The sequence below is a fragment of the Doryrhamphus excisus genome, linkage group LG7, assembly GCF_037039965.1.
Source record: "Doryrhamphus excisus strain RoL-2023G ecotype Guam linkage group LG7, RoL_Dexc_Guam_v1.1, whole genome shotgun sequence".
In the NCBI taxonomy this organism is placed as follows: domain Eukaryota; kingdom Metazoa; phylum Chordata; class Actinopteri; order Syngnathiformes; family Syngnathidae; genus Doryrhamphus; species Doryrhamphus excisus.
Genome location: NC_136363.1, coordinates 7817105 through 7844777, shown reverse-complemented (window position 1 = coordinate 7844777; position 27673 = coordinate 7817105). Strand labels below are relative to the sequence as shown.

General features: G+C 41.4%; 3 protein-coding genes across 6 annotated transcripts in view; 1 reads left to right on the top strand and 2 right to left on the bottom strand.

The window, feature by feature from the left end:
• The window catches only part of col8a2 (collagen, type VIII, alpha 2), a 63954-nt gene extending 61266 nt beyond the window's left edge, over positions 1-2688 (bottom strand). Inside the window, exon 1 of the mRNA XM_058047773.2 lies at positions 2543-2688. The gene's annotated coding sequence lies outside the window, so the exon portion shown is untranslated. The remainder of the gene's footprint in view (positions 1-2542) is intronic.
• Positions 2689-12792: 10104 nt separating this feature from the next.
• Positions 12793-16252, bottom strand: trappc3 (trafficking protein particle complex subunit 3). The gene is made up of 5 exons (XM_058047850.2): positions 16063-16252; positions 15812-15909; positions 14884-14983; positions 13996-14178; positions 12793-13236 (listed from the first exon to the last, which is right to left on the bottom strand). Exons 1-5 carry the CDS (start codon positions 16102-16104, stop codon positions 13117-13119), a joined length of 543 nt encoding a protein of 180 aa, XP_057903833.1. The 5' UTR covers positions 16105-16252; the 3' UTR covers positions 12793-13116.
• A 267-nt stretch (positions 16253-16519) lies between these two features.
• On the top strand, positions 16520-27644 carry smap2 (small ArfGAP2). 4 transcript variants are annotated; one of them, XM_058047802.2, is made up of 10 exons: positions 16520-16640; positions 16761-17043; positions 21676-21809; positions 22858-23022; positions 23090-23149; positions 23216-23273; positions 23340-23476; positions 24322-24505; positions 24584-24942; positions 25097-27644. In XM_058047802.2, exons 2-10 carry the CDS (start codon positions 16938-16940, stop codon positions 25220-25222), a joined length of 1329 nt encoding a protein of 442 aa, XP_057903785.2. In that variant the 5' UTR covers positions 16520-16640; positions 16761-16937; the 3' UTR covers positions 25223-27644. The 4 variants fall into 4 exon arrangements, with proteins under 4 accessions (XP_057903785.2, XP_057903784.2, XP_057903783.2 ...); XM_058047801.2 differs by having other exon boundaries at positions 16720-17043; XM_058047800.2 differs by having other exon boundaries at positions 16526-17043.
• The last annotated feature ends 29 nt before the right edge of the window (positions 27645-27673 follow it).

Sequence of the window (27673 nt, the reverse complement as noted above, 5' to 3'; positions counted from 1 at the left end):
CGGACGAGTTAGGTTGTTTTAGTCGTAGGTTGTTTTCTAGCGTGTCTCTGTGTCGTGCCTGATGTGTGTGAGTGACTGGAAGAAAAGCTCCACCTGTTGGTTTTCATGTATAAATCTTCCATTCCTCACGAGGTATCACGGGCACGCTGGAGCCTACTCCAGCTGTCTTAGGGCGAGAGGCGGGATACACCCTGGACTGGTCGCCAGTCAATCACAGTGTTGGCCAAACCACCATTGACACCACACTCACATTCATACCTATGGACAATTTGGAGTCGACAATTAACCTAGCATGTTTTTGGAATGTGGGAGGAAACCGGAGTACCTGGAGAAAACCCACGCATGGAACAAACTCCACACAGAGATGCCCAAGTGAGGAATCGAACCTGCGTGCTAAGCACTCGGTGCAGCCATGTATAAATCTCTATACTCCAAATACAACACAACCTTTCTTTTTCACACTTTTTTCAAGGGAAAAAATGCCTTCTAGTGCGCAGTCAATGCAGCAGTCGATGAAGTTTCAAGTCTTTAATCTCAAGTCTCGAAACGTACAAGTCCAAGTCAAAACAAGACAGGTGGAGTCAAATCCCAAGTCATAGGCTTGATTTGTCTTAGTCCACATGTAAACTTCCATCAGAGTAAAACAATGTAGCACACGTTTTACCTCAGACAGTGACCCTACGCTGGCTCCATAAAAGCCAGCCATGTGACTTAACTAAATTCACGACTAACTGTGTGGCCTCAGCTGCATAACAAGCTCCAGCTATTTCCAAAAAAGATCCAATTTGGATCAGTAAAGATTTCCAAAACATCCTCTTCCCTTTCCTGATTGTCTGCAATGATGAAATCATCTCATTAAGCAGTGGGGTGAAAAATGATTTCAATGAAAATACACCGGTTAAATGGACCCTCTGTGCAAAAGAAGCAATGTGGCACTCTCCCCCACCACATGGAATAAATTCTATCTCCATGTGCTGCAATAAATTTGCATTTACAAATGCAACCACGGTTGTTGTTGGTTTTCCTTTTCAGATTTATGACAACAATAACTCAGGAGACAAACTGTGCTGTTCAGTCAAACTAGTTAAGGATAAACACGGAGAAAGGGAGGAAAATATGAGCAAATTTGATTTTATTTGCTTGTTATAAAACTATTAATGTGCAGTCGATTAATCATGTTGCTGGCTCTGTTGGGAGACATTAAATCCAACATGAATCACCAAATCTTTTGTTGAGATTCTAGTTGATAAATAAGATTGTCCCTTCACTTCAATCACAAAAAATCAAGCTGAGAAGTCAAACATGCTCTTTTTTAATGGGCTCTGGCATCCGAGAAGTACAACGCAATGCTCTCGGGTTACCGCAGCTGCACTCTGCACGGTGCGCAATTTGGGAAACCGATTTGGAGAGGGGACGGATCCAGGATAGAAACGGGATCCAGTGGACTTGATGCGACCTGGACCACCTCCGCCAGCGAACACTGACAGTGATGGAGAAGAAAAACAAAGTGCTGGAGGGAGGGAGAGGAATCACAGAGGAAATGAATATCTTACGCTAACACATGGTGTGAAGGAAAGAAATGTCTCTCTCTCTCTCTCTCTCTCTCTCTCTCTCTCATTGACCTTGTGTTTTTCATTCCTCTCTCCTCCCTCGCCTCCCGCTCTTCTTCTTCCACCTCCACCCCTCACTTGCGCTCCTTGCCGATTGAAATATGCAAGCATAATAGTCGGGGAAATAGGATCGAGGGGTTTAAGGAAGAGGGTGGGCCTGCTATGCGGTGGCAAATTTGTGTCGAAAAGTGCTGTGTGTCAACAAAAGCTTGAGGGTAATTTGGCATATTAGGGAAAATGATGCAGCTGAAAAGCACAAGACGATGATGGGAACACAGTGTTGAAAAGATGATTACCTGGTGTCTTGCCATAAACTGCTAAAGAATGACTTACAGATGACTTTCTGGCTGCGGTTTTCCTTTCACACAAATAGAGGCACCTCTATTAAACAATGAGTCCAAATTGTGTCGATTGTAATATCTTCTTTCAATTCCGAACTGCATGGTCCCAGCTATCTCAAGGCCTTCTCGTGTTTCACCTCAAACGTGGTTTGGTTTATGTGGGCAAAAGGGATGCATTTGCAGGACATCTTTGTTTGCTTATATCCAACGATTTTGGACATTGACTTCAAAAATACTTTAGGTGGTTTTCCGTGAAAGATAAGCTAAGCAGTAAATGTGTCACCACCACAATGTGATAGTCCACTATCAATTTTGAACTTGTTTTTTTGCCTTTCAGCACAATTGTGCAATAAAAACAAGGCTCTTATGAGGATACCTCGACCTTATGCTGACTGTGCAACATTTTTGTGGTTTTTGAAGCATCTCTCACATTACACAAGGTGAAAAGGAAAAGTGATGACCTCCATCATGTGATGGAGGACAATCTATGACGGGGCATGGTCCTCGACCATTGAGGCTAGCAAAATCAAGACATGACAGTCCACTGAATCAGAAGTCATGATAGACAAATAATAATAGACCCAGACTGACCTGCTCTGGCTTGGCCATTCGTGTTGATTCACATTTCCTCGGCCCAGTTGACAGGTCAAACACGTGTATTTCCACTTCCTTTTCCTACGGCGACCACTTACGTCAGCAGGGGCAGGAAATGATACTCCTCCCGAGTCAATCTCTTGGTGATCTAGAGAGGAAACAAACAGCAACATCCTTTTGTCTGCCATGTGGGAACCCGTTCTCACAAGAAGTCTTGTATGAAAAGGAATTGACTTTTTAGTGGATGATAATAGTTCTATATGAAGTTCTATGTGAAGTATTTCCATAATGCCTCATATTAACTCACGAGCAGGATCTCAGTGTATAGACTGGTCATATATCTCATTTCGTTTCATATTATCTCCATACTGTATTGTATATAACTCTTGTATATAACTCTGGGAAAAACTGCTGTTCTTGTTCATTCATTGTTCTTGTTCATGTGAAATTGTGCCATGGATATGTACTGTAATAAGTTGTCATTTTCAAAGTGGCACAGCTAACTCAACAGTAGCACAGTTCTTTAAATAGGCATCATTTTGGTTTTGACTGTGTCATACAGTACCCAATTATATGATGATGGAAATATTAGACGTTGTTTTCCAGGAGTGCTTCTATTTTTAGGACCAGTACCATTTTTTAATGAGGTACACAACTCAATAAAGACATGGTCATGAATGAGTCACTGCCTGTCATTCTTTCCTTACCTATGCAAGCATCCCCTCCTTGTACCACTCGGTATAGTCGTTGTGTTATTCTACAGGTCTGTTATATTCATCATCGCAATAAAGACTGGTGGTCACGCTCACTCCCTGACTCTCTACACTGTTTTATTGTGATGATATAACAGTTGAAAAAGATCCCAGGGTCACATTGGGACCTCTGCCTAGTCAAGCATCCATCACTCGTCTCTACACTAACAACTTTTTGCTTTCATTTTTGCTCTCAGTGTGATTACTGCTCATGATGGCGATCATTTTTTATGCGTTTCTAATTACCGGGTGTCTTTCTTGTACAAAACGTTCATAATTAATCACAGTAATTGCAGTGAATGGCTTTTTGTCAAGTTGAAGTAGCTGGGTGGCTTTCGGTGGCAGTGTACAGTAACTGGGAGCTTAAAATAACAGCTTCAAAATCATTCTGAAGGAAGACTGGCTTGTAATGAAAAGAGCAGTGTTTATGTCATTGCCATAGCAACCCTGGATCACCCATTTTTATTGGTTGCCCTGCCAGGAATCCTTGTGTGTTGTGTTAGCCCCAGAATCAGTTTTTTTGCAATGCTTACTGTCTGGCTTATGAAGTGGGGGGTTACTGAAAAAACAAAGACTATTCACTGAGGCCGCAGTCAAGGAGAAGGGGATGACTGTCATTAAGAGCAAACCATCACAAGAGAAAAACACTTTGTATTTGCACATTTTAACGTCGATGTGCACCAAATTTCAGTAAGTTCTCACTATGCGCATGTGCTACCTGCAACCAAGGTTGCATGGAAATCAGTCCTGTAGTTTTTGAATAATCCAGTTAAATAATAATGATAATAACTGGTGATGGTCGGCTACACCTGTAGTGACAGCTGCCCTGAGATAGTCTGACGGAAAAGTGGCCGCCAATTCACACCTACAGCCTCTTTGACCACTGTCCTGCCCAAGGACACAAGGACATTGACTGCATGGATGGGGCAAGGATGGAACCACCAACCTTCCGGTTTCTGGACATCCTGCTCTACCTACATCTCACGCTACAGCTCATTCATTCATTCATTCCTTTTCTACCGCTTTTCCTCATGAGGGTCGCACGGGGTGCTGGAGCCTATCCCAGCTGTCTTCGGGGCGAGAGGAGGGATACACCCTGGACTGGTGGCCAGCCAATCACAGGGCACATATAGACAAACAACCATTCACACTCACATTCATACCTATGGACAATTTGGAGTCGCTAATTAACCTAGCATGTTTTTGGAATGTGGGAGGAAACCGGAGTACCCGGAGAAAACCCACGCATGCACGGGGAGAACATGCAAAGAGATGGCCGAGGGTGGAATTGAACCCTGGTCTCCTAGCTGTGAGGTCTGCGCGCTAACCACTAGACCGCCGTGCCGCCACGCTACATCTCAGTTTTTGAAAAAAATAATTAATAAATGATTGCCAGCCTATTAGTAGTAAAAATGTGTATATTTAAGCAAATTCTATGTCCTGTTGGCTCTGCTTCTCTACACCTACACCACCTTAATTACATGTATTGACTGAAAACATGTGATGTTTCAGGCATTTTCCAAACAAATCAAACCATAAACACTGCTTCCAATAGAAGTATCTCCAGCTGTGGCACCGCCATTTCACAGTGTGTATAAGTTACCAGGATACAGTAGGTTAAGTATGAAGGTGTTAGAAGAAGGAGCCTCGAATGTCACAAGGGGAACACTGTTTGCCCAAAGGGGTTATAGTTCACCAAGGTGTAAAAGAAGGGAGGGGGGGCGGCATAAGGAGCAAATATAATCACACACTTTCGTGACACCTCACATCTCCCTCCAGTTATTATTCTGTTTTCAGCCATGCCCCAAAGTCAGTTATCCTCGCTTGACATGTTTTGCCAGAGCCGCTATGACTGCTAATGTGCTTAGTGCTGGAAAACCAAACAAAGCATGACACAGCACTCCATCACCCTTACCTGATGATGTCACGATAGCATAAATACTCATTTGGGATGTGGCCCCACCTTTCCACGAGCCACAAGTTAGCTCCTGGCAGGTGTGTTGTCGCAACTCTGTGACATTTCTTGAAGGCAGAGTCATGACAGGCCATGTTTTTAAGCCCCCCCCAACCCTTCGTATTGTAAAGTTGAACCAGACCATGCAGCACCGGAGGTGGGTGTGAATGAGGGGGTTGTGTCTAAGAACAGTTCAGTCTTTGAGCTCCCACTACCAGGTCTAAGCTTGTGTATCACGCGTGTTGGCGTTGGAGGTGTCGCCATCGGGATGGTGAGTGACTGTGATCAACCAGGTTCAAGTTCTGACTCTAACATAACTAACTACATGTTCCACCCAGACTCTATAATGAAATCTAATTTTTTTGTTGTGAATGTATAAAAAGAAGCGGTGGTCATGCTTTATCATAAAGTCTGATGATTTTGCAACTATCATCATTTGTTGATCATGTGAAGTCCATCCATCTTCTTCCACTCATCCAAGGTCAGTCCAGAGGGGAAGCACCCTCAGCAGGGTAGCCCAGACTTCCCTCTCCCCTGCTATATGGTCAAGCTCCGCCAGGTAGCTCCCCAAGTGTTCATGGGTAGGTTGAGAGACATCTCCAACGTGTCCTGGGTCGTCCCCGTAGACTTCTTACGATTGGAGGAGCCCGAACAACTAGCCAGGGAGGCGTCCGGGAGGGGAGGTTTCCTGGCCAGATCCTAAAGCCACCTCATCCAGCTCCTTTCAACGCGGGGGAGTAGTGTTTCTACTCCAAGTTTCTCCCGGACGACAGGGCTGTCTAAGGGAGAGCCCATTCACCTTGCAGAGAAAACTTATATCAGCCGTTTGTACATGTGACTCTTCGGTCACTACCCAAAGCTCATGACCATAGGTGAGGGTAGGAACGTACATCAACAGGTAAAATGAGAGCTTTGCCTTTTGGCTCAGCTCCATTGTCACTACATCAAACCGATGCAGAGTCCGCATCACTGCATCACTGCAGACGGCACAATCCATCCTCCAAAACCCCAAGGTACTTAAACTCCTCCATTTGGGGCAGGATCTCATCCCCAATCTGGAGAAGGAAAACAATGGACTCGGACTTTGAGGTGCTGATTCTCATCCCGACCACTTCACACTCGGCTGCGATGGCCCAATGAAGCCAGCAGGAAAAAACAAAGACCCAATCTCCCAGCCACCAAACCGGATCCCCCCTCCAATGCCCTGGCTGTGCCTAGAAGTAATGAACTGAATCGGTGACTGACTCCTGTCAGTATAGAGTTCCCTTTTTTTGTAGCGTATAGTTAATAGTTAATAGTAGTGTACACAAACCACAAAAAGGCAAAACCCAGAACGCCGTAAACCGAAAACCACCCGGACATATAGTAAAGTGAGAAACTCAAACGTAAGGTTTGCTTCCAAGCACTACGATTCAGTTTGGAATGATCCGGTACACATTCATGAGCAGGAGATGTCTGGGCTGAGCAGATGGAGTAATAGTCTCCCAGAACCAGAATGTTTGGCCTTCCAGATATTTACATCCATAAACGAAAGCCCAAGGTTCTTCCCAGTCTTTGCTTTATGACTTTGAGACTTGGACATTCACCAGTGACTTTAGACTCTTGACTACAGGCCAGGAGGAAAAAATACCAAAATGCTAAATAATCATGCATAATTGGAACTAAATGTAAAATAAAAATAAGTTAAATGTGGAATGTTTTTTTTTGTAGCTGTCATAAAGTGATTCACTTCGTGAAGGCGCCCGACTGCCGTAGTTTTCAAGAATGTATCCTCTTGGTGCTTCAAAAGCAACTTTTATGGCCAGTCAGTGTTTCTGGCATCAAAGTCAGTGAGTGATTCACGCAAGGAGCATAAATGTCAAATGTACACAATTTCACAGCAATTCATGTTATACTTGTAGACATATTTCCACATATTGAGATGCTGGCATTTTGTTCTCTAATACTTCAACACTATGTTCCAAATATGACAATATTTTTCCTCATAATTATTCTCATGAACCATTTTTTCTCATCAGAATACAGATTTTTTTTTCTCAGAATATTATGACTTTCTCAGCGGTTTTTTTTTTTCATTTCTGCTGTTGCTTTAATATTTTCAACTTTCTTCTCTCACGTTTTGGACACCCCGGGAATAGACATATGATAAAGAATGGCACTAATGGTGAATAAGGAATATAACAAATGATGGTGCTGACATGATGCACGCCTCTGGTCTGGATCAGTAAAGACTTAAATTTGGACTTATTCTTTAAGTTCAGTCCTTTCCATCTCTCAAAGGAACCATACATTTTCTTACGTAGGTTGACTGATGTGGATGCTGACAGTCAAAGGCTGCAATTTGACAGGCTCATCCCCTCTTCAGCTCCCTGTGGTCCTTCTCGGGAACGAGTAGCAGTGGGTTCTGTTAACATTACATATAAGCGCCACTGAGCCAGCATGCCTAGATAATTGGAAAAAGGTTTGTACTCTATGAGGACCGCGGAGAGGGTTTTTCAGCACCTTCATGCTGAATGAGCAGTGGAATCACAAAGAGAGGCAGATGTACGCATGGTCACGTGGGATTACATTAGTTATGAGTTTGGTTTCCGAAACCATAGGAAATGGTGAATGTTATGAGTGATTTTATCAATGTTGACAGGTCAACAAGGACAGTGACATTAGTTCATGTCACTTTTGTAACACATTACAATCAGGTACACAAAGTTACAGTATTAATGAGGAAGGAACCTACCAAACCCTAACCACTACTCATTAGTTCCTCAGTAACCACTCTTAATTTATGTGCCTTAGTTCCTCGGTAACTACTCTACTCATTAGTTGATTAGCCCCTCAGTAACTACTCTAAATTACAGGTATGTGCCTTTGTCATTAGTTCCTCAGTAGCTACTGTATTTTTGTGTACCTTATTGTAAAGTGACATACAACAAGGCTGCAATGCAATGTCATGTAATCACTAAACTCACTCATGTAAAATTTTATGTGTAGTTGTGAAACCATCAAAGAAATAACCGGTGGGTCCGACACAATAAATGGCTCCACACCTATTTGTGATTTTTCTTTCAACTGGCAACAGCACTGGTCCAAAAACAACATTTAGAATAGAATTGTGGGTTGCTGTCAAGTGAATGGTTGAAAAAAAGGGGGTGTTAGATCTCAATCACTGAGACGCCGTTGAACGAAAACACATGTGAGAATCAAAAATGGGTGAATGAATAATACACTAGCTATTAAGGAGTGGAATTAATGTTGACTATAGAACCAAAATGTTCCCATGATTGTAAAAATATACGTGTATTTCCTGGCCTACTCTAATAGAATTCCATGTCTCAATGAATCACATCAAAACAAGTAAGTACATTTCTTGAAAAATGTTATAGACTAGTTTAAACATGCTATTATTATCATTATCATGATTAATTTATCATGTCAGTCATCACACAGCAACTTAACACAAAAAACCCACCTAATATAATATGCAAACATATACCAATACAAAAAGCATCAAAGCATTCATTGGTGCCTGTTGGGGCACTGCAATGACGTCAGCCCCCTGGATCATTTTCAATGCCGCTTGCCCTCCAATGAAATGCTTTGCCATCTTGGAACATGCCATTTTCTGAATTATAGTGCAGTGCAGCATATATACTGTATTACTGAATTGACAGAAAATCTAAAACTGATGAAACGTGTGAATGAATATGTAATATACACACCATATTTCTGTTTTTAGGCTTAGGCTCACCCAGTGTATTAGGACAGACAATAACAATGGTTGCACTAATTCTAGTTCACTTTTCAGATTTGAGGCCATCTCAATGTGACAGCATTGTACGGAAAATCATCCTAACAGATCCGAAATGTCTGGCCTGCCTAATAAGACATCCAGACCCCTTCCAACCTCCAACCAGTGTGGGAAGAGCAAGAATGGGGGTGGATAATAAATGCTTTACTGAGGACATATAAAGCCGATGTTGAAATTGATGGTTTGGCAGGTAGACAAAAGTACTAATCAAGTGTGTGTGTGTTTTGTCAGCCTGTGAATATCCTGTCTAGTACAGCTGGTGTATAGCCTCTAGGCAGTTCTATCCTATGGGAGGGAAGCCTGGTTTGATTTTAGTCTTGTGCAAAGCAGGATGTTCGCATTCCTGCTTTTCAATTGGAATTAATGTAGTTGCAATAATGACGACAGGTGCAGTTTGCCCTCAAGGTCGGCCGGTGTAAACTTATACATGGCACTTTTTTCCAGCCTGGAAAGTTCAATGTCTGTTACATAAACTCCAGCTTTTGAACCGTTGCGGTTTCAAGAACCCCCCCAACAAAAGAAAATGAGGTGCAAAGATATGAAGGATCAGGAGATGTATCATGAGGAACATCACATCCGGGAGAGAACAGGGAGAACAAAAGAGCAGGAGGAAATTGGAAGCAGAGTGAGGGCTGCTTAACAGCGACCATCCAAAAAGCTTGGAAGGGACGAGAGAGAAGAAAAACAAAAAACAGAGCATTAGGGTAACCTAGTGATGGCTGAAAACCCAAATAGGTGGGTTTTTACTCGTATCGTTACTGTTTTGCAATGCCTTCTTTTAATAGATACATCCAAGAGCACTACTACCTACTTTCTGAAGGGTTTGCAGACACATTAAAGGCCCCATTAGATTCAAAATGAATAAGGTTCTTGATCTTCTTGCATTGACAGTATGGAGGCTGTTTGAAAATACTGACTGAGAGAGATTATGGAAGCATTTGTAATCCAATACCATTCAAAATCAACAGGGTTCGTGCAAATATTCTCGTGTATGAAGATTGGTTCAAAATGATCACTGATGAAGATGACCTTGGACTCATACTAACTCAAGCATTAATCATTTATATTAAAAACCAATAGGGTTCTTGCAAATTTTCTCGTGTATGAAGATTGGTTCAAAATGATCACTGATGGAAATGACCTTGAACTCATGCTAACTCAAGCATTAATCAGATATCATTAAAAACCAATGTGGTTCTTGCAGAGTATGAAGATTGGCTCAAAAATGATAAGTGATACAGATAAGGAACATGACCTTCGACCCATGCTGACTCAAACACATTTAATCTGATATCATTCCGAACCAATGGAGTTCTTGCAAATATTCTAGCGTATGAAGATTGGTTCAAAATGATCACTGATGAAGATGATCTTGGACTCATGCTAACTCGAGCATTAATCAGATATCCTTAAAAACCAATATGGTTCTTACAGGGTATGAAGATTGGCTCAAAAATGATAACTGATACAGATAAGGAACATGACCTTCCACCCATGCTGACTCTAAACATATTTAATCTGATATCATTCCAAACCAATAGGGTTCTTGCAAATATTCTAGTGTATGAAGATTGGTTGAAAAATTATCACTATAGATAAGGAACACGACCTCCGAATCATTCTGACTCAAGCACTTTTAATCTGATAGAATTCAAAGCCTTTGGAGTTCAAAAACTCTGACAGATCAAGAAAAAACATGATGTTTTTCTCCTGCTACGAAGAACATCAAAACTACTCCTCAATTCATGAAAAGGGTTCTTGTTCTGACACAGCAATATAGCCTCAAAGTTTGAAAAGAGATGATAGAAAATGTTAACCCATCTGACGCTTAACATCTGCTTTAAGCACCGAGTCAGATACAAGTCAAAATCAGTACAATTCAACAAGGTGTCCATTGTCATCAAGTGCACACCTGGTGAATGATGAAAGCTCCAACATGATGATCCAGAAGAACCACATCCTACCACTGCTTCACTGGCCAGTAACATTATTCAGCGCCTGTTCTTTTAACCAAGAACACTTGTTTGCTGACTCACTGCATTCTGCTGCTTGCTCACATTTAAACAGTGCTGTCAATCCTGCTGTCATCTCTTCTCTTGCTGTTGGCCCGACCAAACGGAAACTAAAAGTGACTACAAGTTCACCAGACCAGAAAAATGATTACCATATTGACCACCAACGTAAGACGACCAAAGATTTATACATGCAAACCAACAGGGGGCACCAAACCACTTCTGCCAAAAAAAACTGTTTTTTTTTTTCCAAAACCAGGTCTTGAAAAAAAGAAACAGTAGTATATTCTGTCTTATATTCAGGGGAATATGCTATATAATAGTTTGAGCCTTAAAATAAATTGTTTTTTGCATGAAATAGCATTGCAATCATTACCATGGCAACTAAGGTTTTTTTTTTTTTTTTTAATTCCACATTTTGGGTTTAACAAATGCAGGTCAAACAGACTGCAGTGGGGTTTATCGTCACTGCGTGCTTTTCCCCATTTGTTTCCCATAAAGGCCCACATGGAAAAATCTAGTTGGCTTAAAATCAGATCAGAGCACACACTGTCTCATACTCACGACATTTGCTACTTGTTTTTTCTGGTCTATCCGTCAGTTTTATGGAAAATAATGAAAGCTACAACAAATAAATATTAAGGAAAAAATCAGCAATATTGACAGGACACTTCAATAACAAGGAATAAGTCAGTGTTTGACAGTGAAAGAGATGTTTGAGCGAGAGGAAACATCTTTTGCTGTGCTTATGTGTGGTTAAAGATGAAAGAGGAGACAGTAACAATAGATATAAATACTACATATAGTACCACTTGTGTGGATTTATAAAAAAATCCTATTCGTGATAGAAGGTTTTTGCACAAGTAAACAAAGCCAGCTGTCCATCTCTCAGGTATACACCTCTAATTCTGCTAGGTCATTCACATCAGGCTTCTGCACAAAAATTATTTCCTGTCGGCTCTCCATCCAACATCCACATCACCGGCCTGCAGGGTGCTTGGATATGTGCACATAATGCGCTGAGAGCTCGCCTAATGGCCCACAGGGTTTACTGCACGCTAACGACGCTCACTCTATCCTCTGAAACGAGTGCAGATAGGAGTGGGATGGGGCTGTAGAGTCCACATATTGGCACCGGCCACCCGCTACGGATTGTTTGGTCTTTCCATATTCAAAAGCTGAAATTGTATCCTGTGATTTATGTACTCTGGCAGCTCAAGCTTAAACTCCTTCAAATAAGGCACTGTAATGTTCCCAAAGTATTTTTCAAGGGCCAGAAATGCAAAGTAGGTCTGATTCCTGCTGTTTGCTGATGAACAATCATGCTTAAGGCTGAGAAATGTCATGTGAACAGTGCCCTCTGGTGGTTATTTTAAGTGTTACGTTTCCATACAAATGCCTGCTCCCTTCTAATGTGATTTGTTTGTTTGTTTACAGATGCATGTGTGTGTTTTTGGGTGTGTGATCAGCCATCTGTTGGCAGTTATTGGCAAGGTGTGCAGTGCATCTAAATGGGAAGTTTGTCCATGAATTCCTGTGAAAGCCATTCACAGGCGTGACGACCAGAGCCAAGCACTAACATGTACACACACGTGTTATTGTTTGCCTCCCTTGCAGGACTCTAAAGGGGAACAGGGGTGAAACACAACATCAATACACTGACACTTAGTGTGTTAGTGCATATATGACCTGGTTTTGATCAATAACACGCAGTACAAATCAAATCAATTATGTTGTATTTATAATATACATCATTAATTTAACGCGGCAGCATTATGAACATTAAAAAAAAGAATATGCACATGATGACATAAAACATTCATATTTTCGTATAAGTGTCCAGTTTGGTACAGCAAAATAAACATGTCTTTAATAATTGTTTCCAAATGAAAAGAAATAAGTAGGGGATGTACACTTGACTAAGGATTGTTGTGATCCATAGTTGTGTATATTGAGGGTAGCAGGGCCACACGATGGTGTTAGGTTTCAATGTGTCCTCTTCTAGTTTATTTGTCCGTTCAGTTCTCCGGAGACAAAAAAAAAAGTTGTCACTCATCCCCTGCCGGAAGGTTTTCTTCAATCCTCTTAATGAACTTCATACGGATTTCTGTCATATTGTCTCCCCTCAGGGTGTCCTGGACAAACCTCACATCGACAGCCATCTGGACCTAAAATCGTTTTTTAAAAAAAGTTTATTATGTACTTAGTAATGAACCATGATTTCAGAAATGGAACATGGATGCATGAAAGATGTCTATAGCCGTAGATTCCTTCTTTCTAGCTTTGTGACAAAAGTTGTGGTCACTGATAAAAAGTTGCTCTCCAGCCCAGTAGGTGGTAGTAACGCACTTTTTAAAAAAATGAGGCGGTCAACTTCCTAACTACTTGAGGGATGCTCCCATCAGGATTTTATACTGCCGATTCTGATCATCCACGAGTGAGATCACATGGATTAACTGTACATTTTTAATCTATTTATGATGACTGCTATTGGCCAGGGCCACAATACATACAGTATAATGACAACAATATAACAATGACACTTTAAAAAGTTAGTACGTACCCGATGGACAAATCCACTTCCCGGTGGGAGGAAAAACGAGCTCCAAGCTAACAGCAGTGCTTGTTTCATTTAAAACAAAATGTCACTGTTGTAAAGTCATATTTGAAGTCCGTAGACAAGAAGCTCAACTGATAGTTCGAGTTAAGCAGCTAGCTGCGGGCAGCTAGGCAAAGCAAGTATATATGCAAGAGAAATTTGACACACTGGTATCGATAGGCATAGCCTGTGTCAGCTGCCAAACAAACCATGGGAGGTTTTTCTGCAATAGTTTCTTTTCCCAGTACATTTTATATCAAATACATTCATGTGTTGCTTCTACCGTGAAATACTGTCAATGTTTCGTGACTGAGTTATGGGATGTTACCATCTCCAGGGCTCCTCTGAGGACGCCGCACAGCAGGTTGGAGTAGATGAGAGTGCTGTGGTTGTCGGGCAGCTCCACAAAGTCCACCAGCGGGTTGTTCTCCAGCATGAGGGAGAACTCGTCCCCTGCTGGGCTCCAGTTGGTCACACTGGGGGTGATGCCGAGGTACGTCTTGAACGCCACCTGGGTGAAAGAAGCCCCAACAGGAAGTGTTATATTGCTGTATAAAAAAAGGTCATTTCTTATGCCGTGGTAGAAATATGGGTTAATGAGATAGCTTCAGGAAGTCATACAGCAGAGCCGCTCACTCATGCTACATATGGGAAATAGCTGCACAGGGAGTTCTGCACTCTTTATGATCTGTAAAATGTTTGTTGCTTTTGCATGTCACTGCCGTGGCGGTCTGTTCACACATTGAAAACAGATGGAGGATTGGACACACACACAATTGCTGTTTCGCCTGTATTTTTTTTCAGGGGTCATAAAGGAAGACTTTACAGAACATGACTGAGGAAGGAAGGAAGTGAGGCAGGAACACGTGTTTCACAGGACATGGAAACAGGAACGTGTTGAACGTCTTGTCCATGAGCACATGTAATCACAACAAATAGTTTTAAATGAGATTCTACAGAATTCATTTCTGATAAATCATGCCTTGAAGCAATGACATGCACTACTTGGCTGCAGCCAGCAGAGGCGCTATTGAGTCACAATGTGGAAAAATGTGACAACCTTCTAGTTGACTTTCTGTAAGACTCCTTCTCATCTTTAACACTTTTTTTTATAAAGATGTTCCATCAAGTTCTCTAATCCGATTTATCTCTCCTCCCTACCTCCCTCCACATGTCCACCGTCACGCTCTGATTACCCCTGGAACCGACCAATTACCTTAGCGATGACATCGGCCGTTTCTCGGAAATCCTGACACCTGCCGACGCTGGAGCGTGCCAGGAAGTCCTCGATGAGACGCACTCCGATGTTGTAACCCCTTATGAAAGACAGGGAGGCACACAAAGGGAGAAAATAAGAGAAAAGGCTGCATTTCCTTGTAATGGGATTGGACACATTCTTGGTTCAAACACTTGGCATGAGACAATAAGTCTTTACAAGTCCTGATGGATGATTCCAAGACACTACCATGGTCTCTGATGTGCTGGCAGACTGAACAACACTGACATCGCGAGCCAGGAAACATGAAGCACATTGTTATGAATTGCTCCAACATTTTTGGAAATGTGTTAATAATAATAATGGATATGAAATACACTTAAATTACTAATTTTACATTTTTTTTTTAAATTTACATTTTTCTGTGTTAAGTCAGTGGTCAAAATATTTTGGGACTTGTGCTTGAGACTACTGTGGACACATTTTTTTGTCACACACCATGTTCAGGGCCATGTGCTTGCGTTTTTAACAAATTATGTTATCGCTCCAGCACATCAATGAATCAATGCGATCGATCCTCTCATGAGCTAATGAATTATAGCTTGTTTGTTAAATGGTTCATGAAGTACTTTTTTGTCATCAGTCATCATCGCATGTTATCGCATGTTAATCATAACCTATCCAGATGTGATCTAAACCACCACATCAAACACAAAAAACAATATTTAACACACTCAGAATGTCTTGATAATGATCATATTGCAGCAGATCAGTTGGCAATATGTTGTAGGATCTTAAATGTTACATGATGACGCTTAGGCTTATGAGGTTATGCATTTCTATAAGAGCAGTATGCGCCGATAGACTCGCTGGTTCTCTACATATAAATACGTACAATTAAAAGAGAAATGTAGTGGAGGAAACTCACATTTTGTCCAGTTGTTTGTTGACCTCCTCATCATTCTCATAGTCTTTGCATAATTGTGTGACCAGGGCTCCGTAGGTCAACGTGAACAGCTCCGAATTCTACAAGAAACTGCATTTGTTAAAAAAATATATGCATTTACAGATAATGTATGTACTAAGTGGACAAACAAAATGACCAGGCAGTGCTTATTCTTTAGGACTGCTCTCATTAGCTAGCTTAGCAACGGTTATCCTTTAGTAAGAGTGGCTTACCATCTTCTTGCTGTCAGTTGGGCGGCTGGATTGCCGGGACATTGTGGAAAAGGTTACAGAATCACGCAAAAGGTTTCTAACTCGGTATTTGTCCTTCTATATGTTTAATGATAGCGATGTAGCTATTTCCGTGTTAGCAACCGCAGTGGCTCGCTAGCATCTCTCAAGCAACGGCTAAGAATAAGGAACTTCCGGTTTTTCGCTGCAATAAAACACATAATATGAGGAAAGTTTGGCGATTGTGCAGATTTTATTCTGAAGGCAAACACATACTTCCGAGACTGATCTAAGACACTTCCGTAGCTTGGTCGACCAAGCTCTATGACAGTGTCCTCTAGCGTTCAAGAAGAACACACAGGAAGCACAAAAAGCATGCCGTACTTTAAGTGACCATAAGGTGGCAGTATAGGTAATGTAGCATGCGGACAAGAATCTTAATTATTTATTTTTTTATGCAGGGAAGAGCAGCGTTGGAATAATCTGGTATCATGCTGTGTTGATCAATTACATATTTATAGTGAAAGAGAGAGCGAGAGGGAGTGAGATAAGGCAGATGGCATTTCAGTGATGGATCACAGGTACGCGCTTTGCTTCTGCCCTTTATTTTAAATCGTTACCAGGAATAACATTTTGTACACATTTTTAATGGGACTACAGCCCTTGCACCTCCACTAAGCTGCATGCTGTTTGACGTAAAGGCGGAGGATCATCATCATTATCATCCCATCGTGGCTTGACAAGAGGAGGAGGAAGGAGCAGCGCCAGTGTGCAACTCACCGCTTCCAGTAAATCAAAGAGAAGAAGGGCTATCTGAGAATACACACGGTGCAGTGCTATAGCTGCTGTGGACTGAAGGTGAGGTTAACTATTGCGCAATGATGACGGGCAAATCTGTGAAAGACGTCGACCGATATCAGTCGGTGCTCAACTCTTTGCTGGCGTTGGAGGAGAACAAATTCTGCGCGGACTGCGAATCGAAAGGTGGGTCACATTGCTGTACGGTACCTGCAATCCTTATGCTTGGAAGGTGCGTCAATCAAGACATGCAACCTCGTATTAGTGTTTATCGGTGCATATGTGGACACATCCTGATTCTAAGTGCAGATCCAGCAGCAATAGGACGCTGTGATGCCATAATATCATCAACTAAATGTCCTCAGCCATTTGCTAAACCTGTTATTCTACACTTGAGAGCTTGTTTTGGACACAAACAGGGAAGCAAGTCAGGCAAATATGTAGAAAATAATAATGGAACACATCTCTTAGTAAGGACCCTTTGGAACCTTTTGGGGAAGGCGCTGAGGCATGCTTGGATGAGTTTAGTGTGGAAGAATTCCCTCAAACACCTTTGGGAAGCTTCCCCTACCTTTTCGAGGTGTCCAAATACTTTTGTGCAGAACACTCGGGTGCTTTGAGGCCTTCAGAGAAATTATACCACAGTCTCAACAAGCACTTTTTACCCGTCCTGGCTACTTAGCAGCACTTCCTGTCTGGTCATAAATTGTCCAGTGAAAGTCATCCCTGCAAAGGAAGAAGCTCTGACTAGAATATTATGAATGGCGGCATGAGTAAGCAGGTTTCAGGTGCAGTCCTGTGAGCGCTTCTTGGTCGTTATTTACCTGCTTTTAATGCTCGACTAGGCTCATACGCGTTGCCGACCTCATCGATATTTCATGAGAATCATCACGCAGGCTCCTGAGTGCTTTAATGTTGTGATTTATTTATTAGTTTTTGGCTTACATTTGCACTTTAAGGCCGGATATGCATGTCTGGAATGGAATGATATCAGACACAGAACTGTTTTCTTTGTACAGGTGTACCTAATAATATGGCTTTTGAGATGCTCATGGACGAGTACAATAAGCTTAACTTTAATAACTGTCATACAAGCAGAAAACAAAGTGAATAAAACACAATAAAACTACAAAATAGTAAAAGTACTCCCCCTTTGGAGACATGTGATATCACACACGGTCTGTTTTAGCACAATATCGCCTTGTACTATATTGACTGTCCAAACAAAGCATCTTAGGCAGTGCATTTTTCATTAAGTGACTGCTAAATAACCCACCATGGGACCAAAGAAAGTTGCAAGTGCCGGCAATTTGATACAGGAGGTGAGAAACATTACCAAATTTGATCTTGCCAGGCTGTATGGGATTTTTTTCAATTGGATTTTTATTTTATATATGCGGAAAAATTGCCGCCAAAAAAATGTTGGTTTGAGGCCAACCTTTTGGAATGAAGTGATAACGATGTTGTGTTGTGAAGCCAAACCCTTTCTAATGTCTCTTTCCTGGTTCTATGGTTATCAACACAATGTGTGACTTCTGAAGCATGTTTTTCCAGAAAAAGTTATGTTGAACTCCAAATTTGACCACTTTTATTAGCTGCAAAGCACGTGACTTCAGACATCTTAAGGCTTTATTAGATGACGGAGGAGATTAGGGAGAAAACAGCACCTGTCTGCACACATGACTGACCAGTATGTCACACTTCCTTATTTCTGTCCATGCAATATAAAGTGCATTCAAGCATGCATTTGAGTGCATTTTATGATAAAGATTTCTAATGCACACACATAAGACACACGTGCACGCCCTAAAAGCATCCGGCGTCCGCTCCTGTAATCTTGTTTACTCTGACATATAGTACCTGCATCCCTCGGGGTGTTTAAAGAGGAAGTGGCGACACAAAGCCACAAAGCTCACACTAAGTGTTTTGTAAGTGTTATTTCCTTACCAAGGCGCATGTAGCGCTGCTATTACTAATAGCACACATCACTTCATCATGTAACTGTCAGAGAAATCCCCTCCATTCTGTTGTCATAGTGATATACTGTACTGTATAATACCTGCTGCCAAAGCCCCGCCCGCTTACCTGTCTCATCCAATCAGGTCCCAGCAGGGATTTTCCCTTCACACACGGTGCATATCCCCCTGAGTCACAAAGAGAGGGTGACACAGCAGAGGATTAGTGTATTTATTTGTGTGTAAGACACTGCAATGACCAAATTAGGCTTGTATAGTAAAAATAAAATGAGAGTAAATAATACAATGTATTCCTTTCCCCTTTCCCATTGTTTATGGATCACAGCTCTGCCCGTCACATTGCTACACAGATGGAGGGCATGTATAAGTAAATTATCCATCAGGATCCATCTGCTTAGCAGAGACCGGTGCTGGGTCACTGGATAGCTTCAGGCCTCCTGAAGGACTTTAGGTGCTTGGAAATGGAAGTGGAGGATGATTGTGTGTGTGTGTGTGTGTGTGTGTGTGTGCGTGTGTGTGATCCCGAGTATAGCTAAAAGAAGCAGCGGTAGTCTGTAATAAAGTCATGATGTGGCTTACAGTGTCAGGTTGGTTACATGATTGATATTACATAGTCGTTAAACAGGGACAGTCATGTTTGGTTTAGTTGCAGGGTTAAGGAAGTGTGCTATCAAGAGGCAAGATTTAGAGACTTCATCTTTACTTTGTTCCTTTTTGCTTAGTTTTATTTGTAAATAGCAATTTGCAGGCAGTCGGGCAGCACTTGGATTGTCCAAATTCAGGAACACTGATGATAAACAGATGATAAAAGTACGGGACAGAACGTTGCAAGGATATGGAGTCATGTGCTGGCGTGGTAATAGTAAGTACTGCACTGTGACTCCGCTGGATTAACTGCTGAAAGTAGCGTTTATCCTTGTGGGATGTTGGCTAATTAGCCATATGCTTGTGTGTGTGTGTGTGTGTGTGTGTGTGTGTGTGTGTGTGTAAAAGCCAATTAAGGCACAATAGGAAACCCTCTTTTCACTAGCCGTCCATCTATAAGCAATACGTTTTTGTGTTACGTATTACCAAATTGGCCGTATAGTATGCAAACCGTCTCGAAATTTTATTGCTTTTCTGACTTTGCCTCCTACTCTTGGACTATTTCTGTACCCGGAGGTGTGTGTGTGTGTTTCAGTAAACAGTACATAACACCTCATCGATTGCCACTAAAGAGGCTGCTGTGGCGCAGTATGCAGGTGTGATTCATTCCGCACGTCCACTATGAAAAGTCATCTCAGCGCCTTTCAACCTTCCTCCATCGCCTCCCTTCAGGGTTTATGTGGTTGCCATGCTACCTTTCCAAACATCAGGACCGCAGACATCCATAATTAGCTGCTACAAACACTTGAGATGACCTTTGGTGCACGGGAAACACATACAGCGTCATTCTGTCATTAGCAATAACAATGATAAAACTGAGAAATGCTGTCCAAAATGGAATATTCAGACAAAAATGCATCAGGGACTATGAAGCTGATTACTACTGAAGAAATAATTGTATTGAGTATTTCATCATTGTTTTATGATTACTTGTCTAAATGATCAAACATTACCAAATATAGTGGCTCCAACAGTGTGAGACTGCAGTGATTCAGTACGGAGAACAGAAAAGGTCAGACTGTTGCGAAGAGATAAATGTGAGAAAGGGACAATGCGAGGCAGACAAGCTATGGAGGCATTAAAAGGATGTGGATGCCAAAGGGATTTCTCCATTCCAGGGCATTCCACATATTTCATAATCTTTTTATGTGGGTCTGAACAAGTGTTTGCTGCAGTTAAGCAGGATTTAGGCACTAATTCTGCTATTATTAGCCGGCATGACAGCTAAAAGCTAATACTTTAGCCAGGCCGTTAGCCTGCATGACTGGACATGATCTGTGTTGTCTGCTAAAAAATACAGTCAAATAATAATTTCACCGTGAAATAAATACCTGATTTGATAATAGCACAGCCCCAAAAATGAACAAGACTTGAAACTATTATTTTTTCGACTCAGACATTGAAGGAAGAGGAAGACTTCCTTCCTCTTTCATTGGCAAATAAGGGGCCACTTGATGAAGCTGTAGGAAGAACTTTTGTACCATCTAGTGGTGAAAAGGTTACACTGCAGCAAGACTGATGTTGATGTCGATAGAAACACCGTGTTGATTCATTTTTATTAAGTTGTTACATTTAACAACATATATCGTGCAATATATGTTTTGATTGATGCTGATTGAGTTTTTTAAATTAACATTTATTAATCATTTTTCTGCAAATATTATGTCATTGTCGAGTATCGGTGGTATAAAGACTGCAGAGCAATGTAATATTCGTCCGTGTGGCAACACGGGAATGATTGCCTCGTTCCTCCATTAGACTTAGTGATGCGCGTGAGGGGGTTCGTGGTGTGCCGAAAGATTTTTACAATGTAAAAAACGGTTGAAAAAAACTGTCCTAAAGTAACGCTGTGGTCTAAAAGACTATGAAGTGACCTCTCCATCTCTCTCTCTCACACACACATACACGCCTGCAGGTATTGTGCAGCCTGATTGCTTGTGTGTGTCTCCACTCGGTCTCTGTTATATAGGCTACCTGTCCTGTTGGATGCTATTATGTGTCAGGACAACGCAGGATTAGATGAGTTCCCTGATGAATTCTGGCTGGTAATTGAGGTCTGAGGCTGTAATTGAGCTCAGATTCATTTGATGGATTTTTTTTCCCGTCATTGTTCTTCAACCTCGCCTTTGTTGATTCAATGTGACTTCTCAGGCGAAGCTAAACACTGCATCACGTCTAAATCCTTTCTATTTTACAGGTCCGAGATGGTCATCGTGGAATTTGGGTATCTTTATTTGCATAAGATGCGCCGGTATTCATCGAAATCTCGGGGTCCACATCTCCAAAGTCAAGTCCGTCAACCTGGACCAGTGGACGCAGGAGCAGGTCCAGGTCAGGGATGACACCATTGACAGCAACCTTTACATATTCATTCATTCATTCATTTTCTGCCGCTTATCCTCACAAGGGTCGCAGGGGTGCTGGAGCCTATCCCAGCTGTCTTCGGGCGAGAGGCGGGGTACACCCTGGACTGGTCGCCAGCCAATCACAGGGCACATATAGACAAACAACCATTCACACTCACATTCATACCTATGGACAATTTGGAGTCGCCAATTAACCTAGCATGTTTTTGGAATGTGGGAGGAAACCGGAGTACCCGGAAAAAACCCATGCATGCACGGGGAGAACATGCAAACTCCACACAGTGTTTAGCTGTGAGGTCTGAGCGCTAACCACTCAACCGCCGTGCAGCCACTTTACATATTTTTTTGCCAAAATTAATTATTTTAGCATAAATGATGGCTAAATTAACTAGATCGAACAACATCCACAATAATGCCTCTCATCTAAATCCCCTGCGTCACTTCCTGTCTGCCACCCACTCAGCTCCCCCAGCTATTATTTAATGTGAAAAGGGCTCGAATAGTCATTCATTCATTCATTCATTTTCTACCGCTTTTTCCTCACAAGGGTCGCGGGGGTGCTGGAGCCTATCCCAGCTGTCTTCGGGCGAGAGGTGGGGTACACCCTGGACTGGTCGCCAGCCAATCACAGGGCACATATAGACAAACAACCATTCACACTCACATTCATACCTATGGACAATTTGGAGTCGCCAATTAACCTAGCATGTTTTTGGAATGTGAGAGGAAATCGGAGTACGGGCACGGGGAGAACATGCAAACTCCACACAGAGATGGCCGAGGCTGGAATTGAACCCTGGTCTCCTAGCTGTGAGGTCTGCGCGCTAACCACTAGCCTGCCATGCCACCGCTCTAATAGTCTTGATGCATATTTTTAGTTGTGGGTGTTGGACAGTGGTGGTTTTCCTATATTTTCATGTATAATTAACATTGAAAAAACATTTAAAAAACTGTCAAAAAGGAAGTGCGCTACAGTTTTTAGATATGGTTTCCTTTTTGGCATCCCTCGCCAGTGTGTTCAGGAGATGGGGAACGCCAAGGCCAAGCGTCTCTACGAGGCCTTCCTACCAGAATGCTTCCAGCGGCCCGAGACGGACCAGTCTGCAGAGATCTTCATCAGGGACAAGTATGACAAGAAGAAGTACATGGATCGGGTCATTGACATCCAAATGCTCAGGGTGAGTCATCATCTCACAAGGTGTAATCGGTATAAATAATACATGAAACTATGCTCTCTTCACGCAGAAAGAAAAGAGCTGTGAGAACATCCCCAAGGAGCCTGTTGTCTTTGAGAAAATGAAACTGGTAAGTGTGGCAGTTTTATGGAAAAATGAATAAATCATTGAATATGAATGTTTGGTTTGTTTATAGAAAAAAGACGTCAGCCCAAAGACAGACTCTCAAGGTGTTACGGATTTGCTTGGATTAGGTATAAACGCAGCTACTTCCTGTATGCATAATGTATCATTACTAAAATCTTTCTTTTCTGTCTTAGACGCTCCAAGTCCGGCAGTGTCCAATGGGGTTCAAAACACAAATAACGAGAGTCCAGCAGGTTCTAACTCTGCACACTCTGCCTTGGACCTCTTCAGTACCCTCTCAGATTCTTCCACTTCCTCCTCAAAGAACACAGTACGGACAAACGATCTATATCTCTACTGTGTACTGTACCAGGGATATAATATCACACCGGGAAGTTCAGTTCACTGTTGAATCATGGGAAAACTGGAGGGTAATGAAAACGATTGTTTCTGGCAATCACTGATATACTGTAGAAGATGTTCTACTGGTATTTTTGCAGGAGATCCTTTAAACAAACAGCAGAATGCTCCTGTCGTGTAGCTATATTGGACTTTATGTATGACTATATGAGACTTTCAAGACAAAACAAGATAGTGAAAAGGGAACTGCCCTTGATTGTCACTCCTGGTCTATACCCTTTCAGTAATAGCATAACATCATAATAGTCCGACTCTCAGTGTCATCTTTCAAAGAACATTTTACAAAAAAAATACAAAATTCATCACACAGCAACTTAACGCTTGAGAATGCATCCGGAAAATATACAAACATGTACCAATATGTGTTTAAAATGAAAAAACAATATTTTCCCGTAAGGCATTGTAGTTGAGCAACACATTTATTGGGGCGCTGCAATGACGTCATTCTCCCTTTGGGCTTTGGGCTCCAGGTCATCTGGCTCACTCAGGTGAACATAGGCAGCATTGCAGTCATCCACCATCCATGCTCCTCCAATGGAATGGTGTTCTCAAATGTAGTTGTTCATTTTACATTCGTATTGGTACATGTTTGTATATTTCTGATGTATACCTTTTGAGTGTTAAGCTGCTGAGTGATGAGATTAGTGTTAGAAGATGACACCATGAGTCCGACTGTTAAATTGAATAATGACCTCCTGTAATTTCCAAAATTGACTGTACTTTTTTTGTACTTAAGCTAGCTGTCTGTTGCTTTAGGCTGCCTCCACCTTCTTGCCTCAGAGCAGAGTGACCGCCTCTGTGCCTGAAAACCTCAGCCTCTTCCTGGACCCGGCACCCAAAAAGGCAGAAGGTGCGTTCAAGAAGTTGTCCAAGGACTCTATTCTCTCCTTGTACGGCTCCACCCCCTCAGTGCATTTCAGCAGCATGGCGGCTAATCATGGTGAGACATCTTCCTCCTCATTATTATCATTACATCATTAACTGTTGTGTTTTTTAATGTCTGACTTTTGTTCTTCAGGTTTGTATATGAACCAAATGGGATACCCGACACACCCGTATGGTTCTTACCATTCCTTAGCCCAGGCGGGTGGAATGGGCGGAGCCATGGTGATGTCACAGGTTGCTATGATGGGACAACAGCAGAACAGCATGATGGGCGTCCAACAGAACGGCTTGATGACGACTCAACACGGCTCACCTTACACAGAAGGGATGGTGGGACAGCAACAAAACGCCATGATGGCGCCGCAGCAGAACAGCATCATGGGACAGCAGCAAGGCGGATTACTGATGCAGCAGCAGAGTGCTGGGGTGATGGGACATCCCCAGCAGCAAATGTTTGGTGCTCAGCAGCAGCAGCAGTGGAGCGTTGCGCAGGTATGCCTTGGGATAAAATGGGATAAAATTAGATCGAATAAGTGAATACAATTGGGAAAGAAGTGGAATCTTTATCATTGAAAATCGAGAAGATCGAGAAGTGAAAGTTAACCCTGTTCTTTGAGATGCTATTCGTGTGTTTTGTGTCCTTCAGATGACTCAGCATATGTCCGGCATGAATCTCTACAACACCAGCGGGGTGATGCCGTTCAACAGTCAACCCACAGGGGGCGCCACGGCTCCAAGTTCAGCACATATGACAGCACATGTCTGGAAATAGTCCAGAATAAGACATGTGGCTTTGACTCTGGTGAGCTTTTTCTAATACAGGAGGAGGAGGAGGAGACGAGAATAAGACAAGTACAACTACCTCTTCCTCTCTCCTGAGTCCACGTCTTGCCTCGGCCAAGCTCCGCTAATGTCAACGCTTGCCTTCAGAACATTCCGTCAATGCAGCAACAGGGTCAGAGATGCACGTGGATCCATATTATTTGTCTTGGTGCAACGCAGTCGCCATAGAGATTTCTTTTTTTATTATTATTATTATTATTATGTATTTATTTTAGGGTCACATAAAAAAATCAGAGATTTTCATGTTGTAAATTTACAAAAATAAAGTCATAAATTTAGGAGAAAAAGAATATAAATTTCTGATTTTATTCTCAGAACTTTCCGACTTTTTTTGTAAAAGTACAACTTTTGTTCTCATAAATCTATGAGCAGTTAGGAGGAAAAAAAGCGTGTAAATTAACGAGAACAAAAGTCATACATTTACAAGAAAATAATGGTAATATTACAAGAATAAAGTTTCCAGGAATAAGGTCATAAATTTATGACAAAAAAAAGTCGGAAATTTGAGAGAAAAAAAATGGAATTTTCCAACTTTACTCTTACAAGAAAAAAAGTTTCCGACTTTATTCTTTTAAATGTACGAATATTTCTTGTAAATGTATGACTTTTATTCTTGAGAATTTAGGAGAAAAAAAGCGTGTACATTTCGGACTTTATTCTCGCCAATTTACGAGAACAAAAGTCGTACATTTGCAAGAAAAAAGTCAGATATTTACAAGAAAACAAGTGGTAATATTAAGAGAATAAAGTTTTAACTTTCCAAGAATAAGGTCATAAATTTATGAGAAAAAAGTCGAAAATCTTGGGGGGGAAAAAACTTTAAGAATTTGCAAGTTTACTCTTACAAGGAAGAAGTTGTAAATTTACTACTTAATTCTTGTAAAATTTACAACTTTAAGAAAAAAGTTGTAAATTTACATCTTTATTCTTGCAAATATACAACTTTTTTTCTTCTAAATCTATGACAATTTCAAAGAAAAAAAAGCGTGTACATTTCGGACTTTATTCTTGTAAATTTACGAGAACAAAAGACACACAAGCACTAGACTTGACTGCCGGAACAACAGGTTTTTGTTGCAGGTTCGAATTATCTCACAACAGGCACAATAATCTCCAACACGGTCTACTGTTACGGCCGTAACCTCCACCAAGGTAAAACTTAACTCATCCCTTCCTGTCCATGTCGCCGGAACACATTTAGAGCAACGCGCGTAAGCACAAATCTGTTTTATGTCCACTATATTGGGTGATATGAATTTTAAGGTGACTATAGGGGTGTTATTTCATGTCTAGAGGGCTCTCATCATGTTGGAAAAAAAAAATTCTATGCTTTAACTGAAAATATTGCATTTCTAAATAAGGATTACATTCGTTTAACACAACCCTAATTCCCAGAGGATCTGCTAAGGGTTTAAACTCCACGTAGCACTGCAGGACAAAGATAAGTTCCTACATTTCTACTTTAATTCCATCATCTTCTGCTTCATGTACACAGCGCTTCTTCTAAAATCAATATCTGCAGTACACGAGAGACCTAAACTGGATTTTTTTTTTGGGGCAGACCAAAGATAAATAGTATAGCTTTTGGAAGATTGTATCATATTCCAATGTGTTGTTACTGTGCAGCTATGTCATGCATTATTCAGTCCTTTCAGAACATTTTTGCTCTCGTAGGATGAAAACTGGGGCATCACTGTGCACTTAAACACACAACTTGCATGTAAAGACGCACACACAACGTGACATTGTGCGGTAAAAGCCAGGAAGGATGGCTAATGTCTTTAAACGGAGGTTCCATCGGTGGTCAGGAGGATATCAGACACTTCCAGTGAGCTGCATGAAGAGAATGTTTTTCCAATGATTGTGTTTATTTTTTGGCTTCAGTGCGTCAATGGAGTCTAGAAAAATAGAAAATGCTTTTTTTTCGGTCTCTAATTTTATATCTTTTAAGCAAAATGCATCTTTGGAATGTCTGTGGTTTCCTACACAACTTTACGAGCACTTTTTTAGTTTTTTTTTAAGCAAACTAAATCCATGATTCTGTTTGGATTTTACTAAATGCATGAAGTCATGATTGTAGAACTCTGAATGTTTGATTTCAGTGATTACAAGGAGAAAAAAGATGAAAAATGTGTATTATTTGTGACTTTTTGGGTCAAATACAAGCAAATAGAGGAATGTATTATTTGTCATATTTGTCTATCAATGTAATGTTCTATACAAATGTATATCAGACAATATTTATGAATTTTTTTCACATGCTTTTGCCTGTCAGATTTCATAATGACCTACCTGTAAAATAAGATGTCCGTCTCCGTGGGAATAATGATGAATAAATATGGTTTGGAATACCTTGTCTCATATCAATACCGCCAGGAAA

Bases quoted from the DNA above. Each gene is read 5' to 3' on its own strand.
- trappc3 (XM_058047850.2), bottom strand. From the start codon at position 16,104: ATGTCCCGGCAATCCAGCCGCCCAACTGACAGCAAGAAGATG. The intron at 14,984-15,811 runs GTGAGTTTCCTC...GTCTTTCATAAG, and splicing joins AACAAACAACTGGACAAAAT to GGGTTACAACATCGGAGTGC. The intron at 14,179-14,883 runs GTAATTGGTCGG...TCTTTCACCCAG, and splicing joins CGGCCGATGTCATCGCTAAG to GTGGCGTTCAAGACGTACCT.
- smap2 (XM_058047802.2), top strand. From the start codon at position 16,938: ATGATGACGGGCAAATCTGTGAAAGACGTCGACCGATATCAGTCGGTG. The intron at 21,810-22,857 runs GTCAGGGATGAC...ATCCCTCGCCAG, and splicing joins GGACGCAGGAGCAGGTCCAG to TGTGTTCAGGAGATGGGGAA. The intron at 24,943-25,096 runs GTATGCCTTGGG...TGTGTCCTTCAG, and splicing joins AGCAGTGGAGCGTTGCGCAG to ATGACTCAGCATATGTCCGG.